At 41.2% G+C, this 12,834-nt stretch overlaps 1 protein-coding gene across 1 annotated transcript in view; it reads left to right on the top strand.

Annotated features, from left to right (window-relative positions):
* RBM47 (RNA binding motif protein 47) overlaps nt 1–12,834 on the top strand; it is a 77,542-nt gene that overhangs the window by 57,000 nt on the left and 7,708 nt on the right. Inside the window, exon 3 of the mRNA XM_041459430.1 lies at nt 10,705–11,864. Within this exon, the coding sequence (XP_041315364.1) occupies nt 10,736–11,864 (1,129 nt within the window). The 5' untranslated portion in view covers nt 10,705–10,735. The remainder of the gene's footprint in view (nt 1–10,704; nt 11,865–12,834) is intronic.

The raw sequence follows: 12,834 nt of genomic DNA, 5'->3' as shown, positions 1-12,834 counted from the left end.
TGTTCTGCTTTTTCAAGAGATTGACATAAAAAATCAAACTTTAAAAGTGGGTTATCGGGTTTTGGTGCAGAATTTGGGGTTTGTAGATTGAAGATGGCTAGGAAGATTTAAGTAAACAGGGTATATATGCAAGTACTATTAATACAAATTAATCTATATAGCTCGATCTGCATACTGAAAATTTGAAAGCATTAAAGAACGTCAGCTTTGATATTCATATTCTACTTAAGCAGCATGTGAAATGTGTAAGACTTGTATGTGACTTTGGACACATGCTATTAATCTGTTCATCCTTATTTATTTAATTATTAATTTATTGTTTTATTGGAGTCAGTGCTGATAACAGTAGCGAAGTTTGAACTTAAACCAGGAAAAAAATAAATGTAGCTGTTGAAAGTAATTAAAACCAATGACAAAAATGTCAGTTTACATGTGGACCAGATGCAGCAGCTGTATATAATGGTGTCCTGTCCTGAGCTAGGTGGGATTGAAATCATGATTCAAAATGTATCTGTAAGGCACCCCCTCTCCCTTTGCACATCCCAGCTTGCCCTGGATGACAGCCTGTGCTCAGAACGTTTGAGGGATGTCATGGCAAATGTTACTGCTGCCCCTGCAGTGCTCCATGGCCTGGCAGACTGGGTTGCAGACAGGACACCTTTTTCAGTCGTGTTATCACAGCTCATCTCCGAAGGCCTTCACACCCAATGCAGTCTGCAGCTGGTGTTAGCTGATGGTGTTGCACCAAAGACCTTGCCCATGTGTGTAAGAGTTGAGAGAGGTTTCTGATTAAATTGACACATTAATCCAACAGAACATCGAAACATGTCCTTTATGTTTGTCAAGACAAGGCTACATGACTGTCTGTCAAGAACTTGTTGTTATGTTGTTGGTTTGATTCTTTTTCCATGGGTTTCTCATATAGCTTTGCACTGTATAATCAAGTTTAGAGAATATGTTGCATATAAATAAAATTAACAAAGGAGTCACCATTTTGCTACTCTTTTTAATGATTTCCATTCAATTCTGCATTTCACCTCCAGTCTTTGCCGAAAAAAATTATATTGAATCAAATGATCCTTGTCTTCTTTCTTCAGCTTCTAATTAAAAGATAAATAATCTCACTTAAGGTCAACAAAAGGTGAATTTCAAATTATATGTGTCTCAAACCCCACTCCTTTTCTGGAGTAACAGAAATTTCATTTCAAAACCATAGATATTTCCAAGTGAGCTGTAATTTCAGTAGACTTAAATTGCCTTGAATTCAGCACGGGAGAGTTGCCCTCTGAGAGATTTCCTGCCTTGGTTAAACATTTTTTTTTAAATTTATAATATTAGCACTGGGCACAGGTAACGAGTGCTGAAAATCTCTTCCTTGTACTTGTAAACCTTGTTTCTCAATTCTCCAACCCAACGTTCAAAGGTCTGTACAAACTTCTTAGATCAGAGGTCAGGTACAAATTGCTGCACTTTGCAGCTCCTTTCTGCCGATATGACAGAATTTCACCGGAGAGACGATTGACTTCCAGCCCCCACTCCTCCGCGCACGGGCAGCGCCAGGCAGTTAAAATGGTGATATGTACGAGTCAGCCATTGGTACCTGAGCTTAATTAATAACTAACTGGGTTTCAGCGGTGCAAGGTGCATATTATAAAAAGGGTCAAATGTCAGTGCACAAAGGAAAAAAAAAAAAAAAAAAAAAAAGACAAAACCCCAGCCACTGACTAAGCCAAATGCTTTGAGTTTAATGTACTTTCAGCGGCGAACATTCACATCCCAACTGTGGTTTGCTTCATGTTGATTTTCATTTCAGTGACCTGAGGGGGAGGGAACACGTTGAGCCACTTTCAGCTTTTCCTGGAATCTCTGCCTCCTGCTGAAAGCAGGGTTGCAGGTTGGGCCCCCTGTTGTTGCAGTGTTCACGTGGTATACACAAAGCTTAGAATGTTGCAATAAAAGTAGTGCACGGGATTAGGGTAAACTGAGAATTCTGAAGCTATTTTTATTGTAATAAATTTGACTAAGCGAGTAGACTTTATATGAACAAGCAGGATGTGTTATGTTCCACTCTAGAATCTCCAGGAGAGTTAGAGGAAAAAGTTTGAGCAGAAAAGCTAAGAAGAAAACTGTAGGTTATGAACTTTTTAAGATACAATTGGTAGCACTGCAGAGTGGAACATATTACTGTAATATTTATGTAAACAGATAGACGCTGTGTTATAAATTCCTGCACCACAGAGTTCAGCAAAGACTTTGACAGACATTTTCAATTATTGAATTAAATCACCGTGTTCATATATAAGATTTTTCTTCAGAAGGACAAGAAGTGAAATAAGTGAATGTGTTATCTTTCCCGTGTAATGATTAACAGATTAGTCTAGTTGTGGTTTTGTTTTTCAGTTGCAGAACATTGCTTCTCCTGTCCTTCTTATGGCAAAAGCTTGTGAGCCTCTAGTCCACCCTGAACGAAACTTTCTCCCTTTCCAAGCAGAATGCTTTCTAAAGTAGGTAGTTAATGAGGAGGACACACTTACCTGTATCAGAATTCCTGCAGAGAACAGTGTTTAATTTCATTTTTGGTAAAGAAACACTGCAAAAAGTTTCCAATCAAGTACAGCTCATCCAAAATAGGAAAGAGTACGCTGAAATTTATATACCATGTGTTTTCCTGTCTGATCATGGTAATGATGGACTTTATTGACTAGATTGAAATATGGGTCTTTGGGGAAGAGGGGATGGTTGTGCTGTTTCCTGATTTAGACAGCTGATAATAGTGATTACACAAACCGTGTCTCATCTTCTTGGCCTTCCTCAATGTGTGGCTTCCATATATTGTAGGGTGATAACTTCAGCCAGTAATAAGTCTTATCAAAATAGGTAAGAGTTATGAATTAGTATCAACTGGAGTGGGTAAAAGATGGAGCTGGGGCAAACAGGATAAAACAGGGGTTACACAACTTGTTGGACAAAGTTCTGAATGACTTGCAGAAAAGTGCATTATATAAAATAAGAGGGGAGTCTAGGTTTTGCTTACCCAAACTTATTACTCATATCTTATTGAATATAATTTTTGCAGTTTTTAAGCAGGAGGTCAGGTCATTGAGGGACCTTCCTCCTGGGAATGTTCACTGCTGAGCATGAATAGTGCTTACATATAATGCAAGTGGATCACACACAAGATTAAATATACTGTAGAAAGTTGCAGAGAGGGTTGGTAACAGAATGGGCAAGATGTTTGCACAACACAAGGTGACTTTATTTTGTATGGGAATCATAATTTTAGCTCCATTTTTAAAATTGTTCATAAAATTGCTGTGAGGTAAGATTAATTGGCCAAGGGGACTGGTTTAATATGGTTAAGGGAATTAGATCTGTGATTGTTATTCTTCTAATGGTAATGGTACAAATAAGAAGTTTAACCTTCAAAACCTAGTTTGAAGCTGTAGCCAATTGTTGACTGTACAAATTCCTTGTTGAATTATCTGATTAGCGTTCGAGTTTTAACCAGGGAAATTCCAGGACATTAATTTACAGAATAATTTCAGGTGTTTTCCTCCTGAAAAGGAGCAAGAAGCAAAAGAAAATATTTCTAGTAATTTTGTTACCATTTTTTAAGCCAAATACATTGCTTTTGATTGGTGCCTGGAGAATAAAACCTGTCCCTGCAAGACCTTTAAAGCAGGATTTTCTTAGTGCTCATCCCTATCTTAAATATATCCCTCTTTCAGCCATTAGGGTCTCATAACTGATGTCAGGGAAGTCATGCTAGATGTGACTACTGATAGAAATATCACACTTTATTTTCTGTTTCTTTCTTTGAACCTAATACAATCAAATGTCAGTCAACAGATTTTGGTGAGTTTTAAATTGAACCAACCATTTTTAACATGTTTAGTCACTTAAGACAAATTTAAGCAACTGAAAAACATGCACAGACCCTCCCTGCGGTAAATCCACCCTGAAGACTGCTTTTCAGGCCTTGAACATTAACTTGCCCCATACAAAGTGAACATAACTGATCAGAATAAAACTGAAGTTTAAGCATGAAATATGAACTCTTGAAATTAAATCAATGGTCAGAACTCCGATGATAGGCTCTAGATTAGAATGCCAATTGTCACCATAGTAGAGCTGGGAATTTCATAAAATCATAGAACCTTTAAGTTGGAAAAGACCTCTAAGATCGTTGAGTGCAACTGTTAGCTCTACACTGCCAAGTCCACCACCAAACCACATCCCTAAGTGCCACATCTACATGTCTGTTAAATACCTCTGGAGATGGTAACTCAACCTCGTCCCTGAGCAGCCTGTTCCAATGCTTGGCAGCCCTTTCAATGAAGAAATCTTTCCTTCCCTGGTGCAACTTGAGGCTGTTTCCTTTTGTCCTAATTTCAGCAGCCAGCCTCAGGATTTAATAGGCTGGTTTTATCCTACCTCTCAGGCACTGTTGCTCTCTATATTTAAGTATAGTACTTCTAGTGGGCAGAGAGCCTCTGCTTGTGCATGTTCTTGTCTGAACATAGTGGGAAATACACGGTGCAGCAAATGCTGCTCCATGCACATCTCATAGTGTTTTGTGCAGCACCTGAGCCAAAACATTCCTGACCCTGGCTGGAGAGGGACAAGGTCAATGACCCAGCTGAGGCATGCAGATGATGATGAGAATAAGCAGTCATTTAGCAGTGCTGGCAGGAGGATAAATTGCACAGCAGACAGACATGTCATTGTCAATGGTCTCTGAGGTTGCTTTCTTCCAAGCCACTCATCACAAGCTACTCATCAAGCCGTTGTTCCTGCCCCTTCAGGTCTGCTGACACAGTTCACCACTTTTTCTACTGTTTTGCCAAAATGGTCCAGATTATAAAAAATCACCTTTTCAAAATGTTTCACCTAGCCTGGGGCAACTTCTTCACTCAGTTCAGCTGCAGGTAAAGATATGTGTCTGACACACTGCAGTCATTGTCATGGCCTGTTGGCCCCAGGTATGGCTTTTTTGTAAAAGGGTGAAGGCATCATCCATCCCTTGTAACCTTTGCTTTCTTGCCTAAAAGACCTTCAGAAAATGGCCTTGGACAAAAAGCTGTCCTGAAATGCTGCACTCTCTTGCACTGACCCACCACAAATTTCAGCTTTGGACACCTGAATTTCGGTAATGGCAGAACGTAGGATACCAGGTGTGATCCAGTTCCTGTTGATCCCCACACTGGCCCCAGATCCTGCAGCTGGGCATGCCATGGCTCAGCTTTGGCAACAATCTCAAAGACACCTGCTTTGTTCAGCTCATTTATGAAATTACTGAGGAAGAAAAGAGTAACAGTCTTGTCAAGAAAGAGCAAAGTGATGTATAATGATAGTGTAATATTCTTTAAGCAGGGAGGTAACTTTCACATGACACATGAAGCAATGCACGAATCACTACCTTATTTAGAATTGATGAGGCTGTTGAATTTTTCTGCTCAGCCAATAGATCTCTAAACAGGCAAACTGGGTTTTATGCAGGAGCATTTCTGGGGTGTCTGATGTTTGTGATAAAATTACACAGTTGTTCTTAGTAAGCTGTTGTTTTTGTATGCATTTTATGAATATAAAGTTGTCATGAGAATAGAGTCAGGATTTGAAAATAAAGAACTTTAATAACAGCCATGCTTTTAGAGCTGCTGCCTACCATCATCATCAGGATCAACATTTTCCCTTATTATTTCAAGTAAAACACTGGGAAGGTCACATTTAAACCAGTAGCTGTTATTTTCCTCTGTCAGCTGGGTGAATTTGAAATTTCAGCAACTGTCTTTCCCTCTGTGGTTTAAAATGCAAAACTGTGGCAGTTTCTTGAAGGAAGCAGTAGCTGTACAGAGTCCATGAGGACACGCCCTGCCAGCTCAGTGGGAGTTTGTGCAGTACAGGGTCTGCAGGTGGGGCACAGGTGTCCCCATCCCTCCCTGGATAGTTATCACAGAGACAGCACATCTCCCTGGTCTCTCCTGTTGCCTGTGGTGGTGCTGTCCCCAGGCTTTGTGACTGCCGGCAGTTGTGTCACCCACAGATGATGCCACTAAATCCATGTAACACAAAACTGGAGGGGTGAATTAAGTCCAGACAAAAACAACCTCATTTTGTAGGAGCACGTGAGTGAAGTGGGCACACAGTTACTGGCACAAGGACACTGGCTGTGTCCCTGTGTTTGTAAAAGCCTGTTTGACCACACTAGGGTCAACAGAGGAGAATGTGTCTGCCTAACTTTGCAGGCCACTGCCCAGTGCTGGACTGACCCAGGGATAAGTTCATACATGGACTTTGGGCATTGCTTTCTGGATGGGGCCCCAAGCTGCCTTTGCCCTGGGACAAGGGACATCACCATTTGGCCCTGTATTGCTGTTGATCAAGGTGTGGTGTTTCTACTTAATAAATACCTGTCTCAGTTAATCAGCCTGCTCACAGTATGCTTTGGGTCAGTCATTGCCAACAGTAAGCTTGCCATTTAATATTCTGGGATGTGGGAAAAAAGTACCTTTAAAAATAAGGTAATTAATGTTTAGCGCAACAGCTATTTACACCCTTCCTACTGGCAGCAGAGAAGTTTTGTAAGCAAGGTGAAGTGACATTTGAATGGTTTCAGTGAAACATATATGTCTGAGTTCACCTGTGCAAGGAAGAGTCCTTGGAACAGAGATGCTGAACTGAGGGGCTCGTAAGCCTTGATCCTGGGTAGGCTGGCAGATGTTAGCATCCGTCTAACATGGTGTGAAGAATCAAGCAGGATTTACCTTTTTCTAAAAAGAAGCCAAGGATTTGTTTCAGTCCTGATAGTGAGTCATTTAAAACTTAGGTGTCTTCAAAACATAACCTTTCTTGTTAAAAACATATTTGTCTGTCTCTCTGTTTTTGAATCTATGTTAACAAGATCAGATGTGCCTTCCTCCTCAGAGCTCAGAAACCAACCACTTATATTTCAAAGACACTGCACTTTCATGGAGATTAAATTTTTGCCTTTTCTAGCATTAATCTCACTTATTGGATGCTGGAAATCAGTTTGGCGTTGTTAAGGCCACTAGACCCATAATACCAGCCCATGCCTTGTGTAGGCCCACAACACAGAGTAGCAGGTTATCATGACTGTTGACTTAAAAAATGCACTTGCAGGTTTGAACACTTTGGGAACTGGTATTTTCATAAACTGTTTTATTGAGAGGGATTGCATTTCAGTCTGAAAAGGGTTAAATTGTGTTGGTAGCCTGTTTTGAAAGGCAGTAACAGAAGAAGAGAAGAGCTCAGATCAGACATCCTGTGCATTTTCTCATCAAGCTACAGATGATCGCTAATGATAAATGTTCTGGTAACATTTATCAAGCTGTTGATTGTATGAACTTAGTCAAGGTGTTGATTGTACAACGTGGCAATGAACAAATTGTTAAGTGTGTATTTAGTTACAAAAATTAGGGCTATATGGGCTCTATAACTTTCTTAGGTAGTACTTACTTATGAAACCCAACTCTGTGCAGCTGCACAGGAAAAAAAACCCAAACCACATTTGATCATGAATCTTGATTCAAAATAAATTACATAGGGATAAATGTGTTTTAGGTTCATAAGGAATTTTTAATTATGCACTATCACAAATGGCGTATGGCAGTGTCTGCAGCAAAGGTGGCCAGCAGCACTTAGAAGGAGCTTCATGTAAAACTTGCAATATGAGAAATCACCTTTCTGGTGCAATGCAAAGTGCTGGAGAACATACAATCTCCTGCATGGCCATTGAATTACCAACTGGTTTCTGCAGGTCAAGGGAGATTCTGTTTCATCTCCCCTCACTCCACAAACCCAGTAGTAATCTGTAGCTTTCCAGACTATAGCCCCAGACACAGAGCCCTGCAGATAACAGAGATATAGAGACTTATTTTGTAAGTTGACCTAAAACAGGTGGTTTGAATGGAATTGGTAATTTTTAAACTTAGCCAAACTTGGGGTGATAAGTACTTGACTTGCTAACAGGTGGCCCATGTGAAGGTAATGATTATTTCCCACCAAAGTGTTTGTACAACTAGCTTTGCTTTTATTCCAAGAAAGGTGAAGTTACACTTCTAGAAGCAAATTGTCAAGTGAAAAATGAAGCTGTTTTACTCTGCCTTAACTTTCTTAATTATTTCAAATAATTCCCAGGAATAAAATTAAAATGTCTAACTGTTAAAGGGTAATATTTGAATCTGAGAGAAATTTGTATCAACAATAGTTCAAGAAGCTATCCATGACAGATCTGGCTTCAAAGGAATTGTGTTTAGTAAAGTATTGCCTGAGCATCAGCATCCCTTTTACTGCCCTCCACTTTCTTTATCTTCTCCTCTGCTCTCCATATTTTTAAATTAAAATGGCTCAGAAGCATCAGCATGCAACACTCACGGCCCAAAACCACAGGCAGGATCAGGTCCTACTACAGACCAAAGCTCAGAGGTCTGGTTTCCCAATCCCAAATGCATTTAGGAGATGAACCAGGCCCAACAGTGTTTGCCCTGGCTCATGCAGAGGCACCTCTGGGTATAGACCAGCACAATTCTAGATAGCTCAAGAGGTTTACTGAAAAACATCTGAGGTGCTGAGGTTACTAGGATTTTAGTGGATTTTGTGAACCAATCAGACTTTGGTGCCTAAAATTTGTGCCAATATTTTTGTGAACTTGGCCTTGCTGCACTAATGAAAGATCTTCCTTGGTGGTCACCAGTGCAATTATGGGACAGAGAGAAACCTGTGTCTCATTGAATAAGAAAACTGTATAGAATAAATAAATCTCTCTGAAGCTTCGTCCTTTTTTATTTAAAATAAAAAATAACCCTGTCAAACCCATATATTGGGAACATTTCTTACAGTGGTTTGCAGTGTCCTACAAGAGTCAGTGTATTTTGACAGTTCCATCAACAGACTGGTGATGAATGAAAGTCATGACAAATAAATCAGTGAAGGAAAGACTGGTGGAGTTGTAAAACACAATGGGGAGGAGCCAATTGTGTAACATTTAATAGGTGGGATCTACTCAAAATGCAGTTGGGATAGGGCTGAATGCAAGGTTGTGGCATTCAGAGTAATAAACACAAGTCATGCCTGCTACATGGGGCATAACCAGAGCAAGTGGTGCTTCTATAAAGGATTTGAGGTTAGAGTTGAAAAAAAACCCACCCAACTCCATGTGACTTGCTAGTGAGAAGATGTGAAAAAGTAGGCTTTGGCCAGACAGAGACATGGGGAGAAGAAGGAGGGATGATCTTCATCCCTGTATGTAGCAAAGGTGAAAAAGGCTGAAGCTCTAGAGAACTGTCCAAATAACAAAAACCAATAATTTTAGGTGAAAAATTACTAATTGTGAGCTTAGCCTGCAAGTTTTATTCAAAAGATAGAGAAGTGTCATGATTAAGTGACTTAAATATCACTACAAGGCATAAGCAGAGGTTTTGAAAGACTCTGCAGTCTATCTAATCCTATCTGGAAGCAAAAGCCAGAGCAATTCTCATGAGAAATACTGCACACTTGCTTGTATGCTGGAGTGGTTAGCAAACAAGACATACAGGGATGTGGCAGGGTCCACAGCTCTCTGATTCCGTACAGCCAAGGTCCTTGTGGAAGATACAGTTTACTCAGATAAATGCTATAGCACCTAATGTGCAAATAGCACTAAAATGTAATGGTCCATGTCATATACAATCACTTGTATTAAATTGTCTGGTGGACCACTGCAGCTTTGAAAGTCAATGAACTAACTACTCTCAGAGTCCAAGGCATCTTATTTAACTGTGCTCAGAAAGAAAGCCCACTGTCTTGCAGTTTTGGTTATTAGCATGGTCATTTCCTGTATGTCGACATTTCCTGCTCTCTGCCTGTGTTCAAATGCAGAATAAGGTTTCTGAGATTTGCCTTCCTCTTGCAGGCTTGCAGTGCTGTGCTTGGTTTAAAGCACAGCCTCTCATAAAGGAGTGATTCTCTTCAGCTTTTGTCGAGTCCTGCTGTAATAATTGAAGAGACAAACACATCAGACATTGTAGCACAAGCAGTAGGCAACTCAGAAGCTTGTCAGATCACTCTTTGCACAAAAGAACAAGAACTGTCCCCCACCCCCACTGCTACAGTGTATTTATTATTTCCTACTTGACAGTTACTGCAGAGGTCTAGAGGAGCAAGGGGTTGTTATCAAATGGAAACTGTCTGGTGCTTCTCATGCATTTGCCACCTTTCACCGTGGAATGTGGCACCTGATGTTTGTGCTGTTCAGGAGTAAATGGATTAACTGATGAGTGACTGAGAGGGAGAAGCTCTGTAGGTGGTTTCCTGTCAGTATCTTCTCTCTCCCAATTCTGTGTAATCTCCTTCCTACCATTTCAAAGAGAAGACAAGGATCTCAAAGGTCATGAGATTTTGAGGTACTTGGTGGCATCATTCATGTGCCTTTGGTGTCCTTTGACAGCAGCTCTTGATGCCTGGGATGTATGGCCAGGTGATCCTCGACCATTCCCTCAAAGAGGAGCTTTGCCTGTGTCCAGGATGCACTGTCCCTGCAGTATCACTCTTCAGGCTGGTGTGGCTTGTTCCTCTGTTTTCCTGCAGCCTTAGTCCCAGTTTGAAAAACAAACTTGCAGAACAGCTACAGGAAAATGAGAGAGAGAGGTGGAATTCTCATGGTAGCTACTAGCTTTTAACGAGTGTCCTCCTTCTTCATTTGCCCAGGTTTTATCACGCCGTGAATGAGTTTGACACCATGACCGCTGAGGATTCCACTGCAAGGATGAGCAATGATTCCACTAATGTGGCCACCACAAAAGTCCCTGAAGGCGTTGCTGGTGCGCCCAACGAGACAGCTCTGCTGGCCCTCATGGCCCGCACTGGATACAGCATGATCCAGGAGAACGGGCAGCGCAAGTATGGCGGCCCGCCTCCCGGCTGGGAGGGCCTGCACCCTCCCCGTGGCTGCGAGGTCTTTGTGGGCAAAATCCCCCGCGATGTCTACGAGGATGAGCTCGTCCCCGTCTTCGAGTCTGTGGGCCGCATCTACGAGATGCGCTTGATGATGGACTTTGATGGGAAGAACCGTGGCTACGCCTTCGTGATGTACACACAGAAGCACGAGGCGAAGCGGGCTGTCAGGGAGCTGAACAACTACGAAATCCGCCCCGGCAGGCTGCTGGGTGTGTGCTGCAGCGTGGATAACTGCCGGCTCTTCATCGGAGGCATTCCCAAGATGAAGAAGAGAGAGGAGATCCTGGAAGAGATTGCCAAGGTGACAGAAGGCGTGCTGGATGTCATCGTGTATGCCAGCGCCGCAGACAAGATGAAGAACAGAGGCTTTGCCTTTGTGGAGTATGAGAGCCATCGAGCAGCAGCCATGGCCAGGAGAAAACTCATGCCTGGAAGGATCCAACTGTGGGGACATCAAATTGCTGTTGACTGGGCAGAACCAGAGATAGATGTGGATGAAGATGTCATGGAGACTGTTAAAATCTTATATGTGAGGAATTTAATGATTGAGACCACAGAGGACACCATTAAAAAGGTGTTTGGTCAGTTTAACCCTGGCTGTGTAGAGAGAGTGAAAAAAATACGTGATTACGCCTTTGTGCACTTTACAACCAGGGAAGATGCCATTCATGCCATGAACAACCTCAATGGTGTTGAACTAGAGGGCTCCTGCCTGGAGGTTACTTTGGCCAAGCCGGTAGACAAGGAGCAATACACTCGCTACCAGAAAGCAGCAAAAGGAGGAGCTGCAGCAACCTCCGAAGTAACCCAGCAACCTAACTATGTTTACTCTTGTGATCCATACACACTAGCATACTATGGATATCCATACAATGCCTTGATCGGGCCCAACAGAGATTACTTTGTGAAAGGTTAGTAAGCACAATTAGGGGATGTGATGGGCAGGTTTGATCTTAGGCTGATGCCAGAGGTCTGCGTCAGCCAAAGGACAGCTAGTGCCAGGCAATTTTTTCTTAATACTCTTGTATAGGCCTTTTTGTCATATTTCTGTTTGGTCTTACTTTAGTTTATGACTACACAAAGTATATTTATCTATAAATAATTGCAAATGTACAAGATAGTATGAGAGGTATCAAACATAGGGTTAAGAATAGGTAAAAACTAAGCATGGGATGGGGAACAGAGGGATCTGGGTTTTATGAGTGAAGTACTAAGTCTGAGCAAGTCTAAGGATTCCATCATCTTTCAAATCCGTCTCCTTTCAAAGAGCTGGATCCTATGACAGAGTGCTCTGGAGGCATGGGTATGGTGACCTATCCAAAGGGAAGGAGGTTAAGGAAACCCTTAGTTAGGAGCTCTCTAGGTGTCATTTACCTTCCACATTAAAATGACAGCAATGCTGTCCTTCATAAAGTCATTTGAGAACTACAAGCAGAAGGAATCACATGAGTGAAAAATAATTATTTTATTATGTATACTTTAATTAGTTACCAGTTACAATCATTAAAAATTAACCAAAAATCACCTATTCATTAAAAAACCCTAGCAGCTATAACTGGTATTATAATTACAATTATCCTGTACTTACAGGAATTAGAGTTTCCTGACATTTGATGTGTATTTCCATAGAAGAAGCAATTTAACATAAATACATTCTTAAAGCACCCACATAAACTGAGAAGTATTTTTAGCCCTAGCTGTTCAAGAATTTCAGCTTCTTCTCAATTTCCAGATTTGTACTTGCAATGAACTATGACAGAGCTGAGTAACAGTCTAAATATTCAAGTAGACCATCATAAAGTACATCAATACTGCAGTGTGCAAGATACTTCATAACACATGTGGAGTCACTAAGATACATAAAGGCAATATTTTTGGAAA

This window comes from Pyrgilauda ruficollis, unplaced genomic scaffold, assembly GCF_017590135.1.
Source record: "Pyrgilauda ruficollis isolate IOZ18807 unplaced genomic scaffold, ASM1759013v1 scaffold1, whole genome shotgun sequence".
Lineage (NCBI taxonomy): Eukaryota > Metazoa > Chordata > Aves > Passeriformes > Passeridae > Pyrgilauda > Pyrgilauda ruficollis.
The sequence above is the reverse complement of the archived record's forward strand: the minus strand, read 5'-3'. Positions and strand labels throughout refer to the sequence as shown.